The sequence below is a fragment of the Electrophorus electricus genome, chromosome 1 (genome assembly GCF_013358815.1).
Source record: "Electrophorus electricus isolate fEleEle1 chromosome 1, fEleEle1.pri, whole genome shotgun sequence".
NCBI lineage: Eukaryota > Metazoa > Chordata > Actinopteri > Gymnotiformes > Gymnotidae > Electrophorus > Electrophorus electricus.
Genome location: NC_049535.1, coordinates 28707568 through 28712567, shown reverse-complemented (window position 1 = coordinate 28712567; position 5000 = coordinate 28707568). Strand labels below are relative to the sequence as shown.

At 51.3% G+C, this 5000-nt stretch overlaps 1 protein-coding gene across 1 annotated transcript in view; it reads right to left on the bottom strand.

Moving 5' to 3' along the window:
• Positions 1 to 5000, bottom strand: part of ngfra (nerve growth factor receptor a (TNFR superfamily, member 16)) — a 28849-nt gene that overhangs the window by 20478 nt on the left and 3371 nt on the right. The window contains exon 2 of the mRNA XM_026998019.2: positions 4910 to 5000. This exon is cut by the window's right edge and continues 78 nt beyond it. Within this exon, the coding sequence (XP_026853820.2) occupies positions 4910 to 5000 (91 nt within the window). The remainder of the gene's footprint in view (positions 1 to 4909) is intronic.

Sequence of the window (5000 nt, the reverse complement as noted above, 5' to 3'; positions counted from 1 at the left end):
CTGTCCTTCACTTTATCACTGTGACCTACATATAAAAAACACAGCACATATCGTTTTCATAACCAGACTCATGTTCCGATGTCCCCAGGCCTGCGTGACAGTTATTACTCGCTCAGGCTCCCCCCCAGTTGACCACAGCATTTTTGAGACAGCACTAAATCTATGAGGCTAGAACGCCACAGCAGCGTCTAGTTTACGGGACACGGCATGCGTGTGCCAGCCCAGGACCTGAGCCCCTGTCTGATGCTGCCATCCCCACACGACCCCACCTTCCCCCTACACCACAGTAAGCAGCCCCTCGGTGACACACACCCGCCCCCCCACACACGCCCCTCCCACTGCACTGTGAAGCGGTCGCTCTGTGTGGACACCCCGAAGCCCCTGAGATGGTTTACAGTCCCAAAGCCTTCGTCCAGCTGGAGAAGAATCACCACCGTTACCATCCAGACAGATCTGCACTGATCACACACGCACGCGCGCGAACATACACACATCCCCACACAGCCTGAGAATGAGTGTATGTTCTGTAGTCATGTTTTAATTTCTGGATTTTATTACAGTAGTGTGAGCAAACTGACTTCTAGACTGCAGACCATGTAAGACAGGAACGTGCATACTAAAGGTAGCGTTGATGTTTTAATCGCGCTTCTCTTATAACTGCACGTGTCGAATACCGATATGGCTAAACAGGTTTTTACGGTCGGAGTACAACGTGAGGAAGTAACTGGGGTCATCCTGGGGAGGCCTGCACTCCAAAAACACACTGCTTCACAAAAACAAAAGAAAAGCATAGCTACTCCAGTAAGCACTGTGCTTATATTGCACATGTCTTTTTTCTCTTTCATTTTCTAGTTTTCTTCAATACGTGTCTCTCTTGTGCATGGGTAAGGTCTGTATCAGATCCCAGGTTAATCTGTGGGGCGCCGGTGATTTGTAGACTCCTCATTAAGTCGTGGTGATGTTCACCAGGCCACCAGCACTGAGCCAACTGGAGGTCCAGACTAAAACAGCTCCCTGGTGGAGAGGAGGTGTGGTACTGAACTCCCTGTGCTTTCAGTACAGCAGCTGGCTGTTGACACTGTCACCAAAGCTATGGTGAGATTTTCATTTTCTTTTTTACAAAGACTGAGTGATATCAGCTAGCAATGATGCTTTCTTAGGGGGACGTTGATGTCTGATGGCTCAGGGAACAGTCAGCAAGTGCGAAAAAGGAAGAGCAGACAGCTAAATATTTTAGTAGAAGCTGACGTAGTTGCTTGCATTTATACTGGCTCAGATAGCCTGAAGGAGGTCAGTGTTTGGGTGTTTGCATGTGTGCGTGTGTGTGTGTGTGAGAGAGAGAGAGAGTGTGTGGGTGTGTGAGGAAGGCTGAAAAAAGCACACAGGTAACCAATAGTGTTTTTGCTTCCCAGCTGAGGCAGTCGACAGGCTCTAGTGAAGCAGCAGACAGGGCGTGTCTTAAGAACGGCCTCCTCGGGTCAGTCCGCCTCCCATAATCAGGGCCCTTAATCATTCAGAATGTTAAAAACGGTGAGACTGAGTTAGTGATGCACGACAGTGACGTGACCTTTCTGCGCTCTGTGTGCTGCCTCTGGGTCACCCCAGCCAGTGTCCCTGCAGAGAGGGCAAGCGTACGGGGGGCTGACGAGTGGCTGGTGTGACCCGGGTGATGAGTGGATGTTATGATCCAGGTGATGAGTGGCTGGTGTGACCCGGGTGATGAGTGGATGTTGTGATCCAGGTGACGAGTGGCTGGTGTGACCCGGGTGATGAGTGGATGGTGTGACCCAGGCAACTAGTGTATGGTGTGACCCGGGTGATGAGTGGATGGTGTGATACGGGTGACAAGCGGCTGGTGTGACCTGGGTGATGAGTGGATGGTGTGACCTGGGTGACGAGTGGATGGTGTGGTCCAGGCAACTAGTGTATGGTGTGACCTGGGTGATGAGTGGATGGTGTGATCCGGGTGACAAGCGGCTGGTGTGAAATGGGTGATGAGTGGATGGTGTGACCTGGGTGACGAGTGGATGGTGTGGTCCAGGCAACTAGTGTATGGTGTGACCCGGGTGATGAGTGGATGGTGTGATCCGGGTGACAAGCGGCTGGTGTGACCTGGGTGACGAGTGGATGGTGTGACCTGGGTGACAAGTGGATGGTGTGACCCAGGTGATGAGTGGATGGTGTGGCCCAGGCGACTAGTGTATGGTGTGACCTGGGTGATAAGTGCATGGTGTGATCCGGGTAACAAGCGGCTGGTGTGACCCGGGTGATGAGTGGATGGTGTGATCCAGGTGACGAGTGGCTGGTGTGACCTGGGTGATGAGTGGATGGTGTGACCCAGGCAACTAGTGTATGATGTGACCCGGGTGATGAGTGGATGGTGTGATCCGGGTGACAAGCAGCTGGTGTGACCTGGGTGACGAGTGGATGGTGTGACCTGGGTGACGAGTGGATGGTGTGGCCCAGGCGACTAGTGTATGGTGTGACCTGGGTGATAAGTGCATGGTGTGATCCGGGTAACAAGCGGCTGGTGTGACCCGGGTGATGAGTGGATGGTGTGATCCAGGTGATGAGTGGCTGGTGTGACCCGGGTGATGAGTGGATGCTGTGATCCAGGTGACGAGTGGCTGGTGTGACCCGGGTGATGAGTGGATGGTGTGATCCAGGTGACGAGCAGCTGGTGTGACCCAGCTGACCAGTGGCTGGTGTGGCCAAGGCAACTAGTGGATGGTGTGACCCAGGTGACGAGCAACTGGTGCGACCCGGGTGACAAGCGGCTGGTGTGACCCGGGTGACGAGTGGATGGTGTGACCCGGGTGACGAGCGGATGGTGTGACCCGGGTGACAAGCGGCTGGTGTGACCCGGGTGACGAGTGGATGGTGTGACCCGGGTGACGAGCGGATGGTGTGACCCGGGTGACGAGCGGATGGTGTGACCCGGGTGATGAGCGGCTGGTGTTACCCGGGTGACGAGCGGATGGTGTGACCCGGGTGACGAGCGGATGGTGTGACCCGGGTGATGAGCGGCTGGTGTTACCCGGGTGACGAGCGGATGGTGTGACCCGGGTGACAAGTGGATGGTGTGACCCGAGTGTTCAGACCTCTCTCTCTCTCTCTACCCTCCTCTCTACATTTGTTTTGTACACTCAGAGAGGACTATTTTAGTTCTCTCCTGCATCCACTACTTCAGGAATTTGTTATAGAAGGAAACAGAGACCAAATTCTTTTTTTAGGACACAGTACAGGCAGATATACAACAAAACACTGACTCCACAGTATTGACTCTGCAGTAATTATGTCAACAGGTTTTTTATAGAAGACGGCCAAACTCACAGAAAAGAGTATCTGCCTAGCACATCAACTTTCATTTATTATGTCTGTCTCTTCAGACACTGATAGCTGTGAAGCAACCCCTCAACCAAAACCTCCACTAACCAACACTAACCAACACTATATGTAATTTTAGTAACACACAGAGTAACCATGTGTAGTAACACAGTAACACTGTGTAATCTAAAAAGACAAACCCGTATATGAGTGCAGTGCACAGTGAGAGTGGAACTGGGAGCAGAGAGACGTAATGCTGCCTAGAGCAAGGAGCAGGTTTTCAGAAAGTTAGAGCACTGGAGTTGTCTTTTGTTTCAAGATCACTCCAGTACTGCTCCAGTACCAGTCCAGTACTGCTCCAGTCGCACTCCAGTACAGCTCCAGTACAGCTCCAGTAACTCTCCAGTACAGCTCCAGTACTTTTCCAGTACAGCTCCAATACCTCTCCAGTACTGGTCCAGTACCTCTCCAGTGCAACACATGACAGCAGCCCAGAATGAAACAGCACTGTATATTTCTACAAGCTTGGCATTCTCTAGGAATTTTCAGAGGGACCATAGAAATGATCAAAAATACAAGTCCCTAATTAAAACTCCTGCTGATGAACATGAGTATGGTGATGTTTTTACCCCAAAGGATTTGTTGTGGGATTAAAAAGTCACAGGATTCGAAAACATGACATACTGTAGTTTTCCATCTATAGAGATGTGTCCCTGCACAATGCACAGCAGGCGGAACAATAATGATGTTTCTTGGTTAAAATCATTTGAGATTCTTTGGATGAAAACATTTTGCAGTCTGATGCTGGTTTTCCTTAAGTTCAATCAAACACGACACCTTTCTTACAGTGTTTTATCTCGTTTTGTCAAGCTAAAAACTCACATTCTTAACAGATATTAAAATAGAAGCCTTTTTTCTGTCTTAAGTGGGGAGCAGGAAGCAGAGATAGCAGAGTGAAGTTAGAGCGGCGGGATTACAGCGCATTCTGAGCGAGGAGTGAGTGAGGAGCGAAGGAAAGAAGGAGAGAAGGAGCGAGTGAGGAGAGAAGGAGCGAGTGAGGAGCCAAGGAGAGAAAGAGAGAAGGAGCGAGTGAGGAGCCAAGGAGAGAAGGAGAGGCGTGATCAAGGAGCAAAGGCGAGAAGGAGAGAAGGCGTGAGCGAGCGAGGAGCTGGAACAAGGAAAGATGGAGCAGGGTTGGAGCGGAGTGATTACGCAACACTTTGATCGGGGAACGGAATTTTCTGCTGCCCCACTCCACTCACAAATGGAGTAAGTACAGGCCATCAGTGTTTTGTGACGCCTTGTTAGTCGGTCCATTATACAGCGTTAATGGTGCAGTTACAGTGTAGCAGCGGTGGTGCAAGGCAAAGTGTTGCATTACTTGACCAAGAAAAAGCTCTCAAAGCAAACATCACCCCCCCCCAAACACACACCCACACACACACACACACACACACACGTGCATCACAACAGCTGGGTAATCCACTGATGTGTGTGCGTGTGAGTGCATGCATGCGCTTGTGCTCCTGTGTTGTGTGTGCATGTGGGTGTGTGAGTGTGTTTGCGTGCGATGCGTACTCACTGTCAAGGCACTGGCTGCACACGGTTTGCGCGGGGCCGCACTTCTTCAGCACGCCCTCCCCGGGTGGGCACTCCAGGCAGCATTCGCCCGT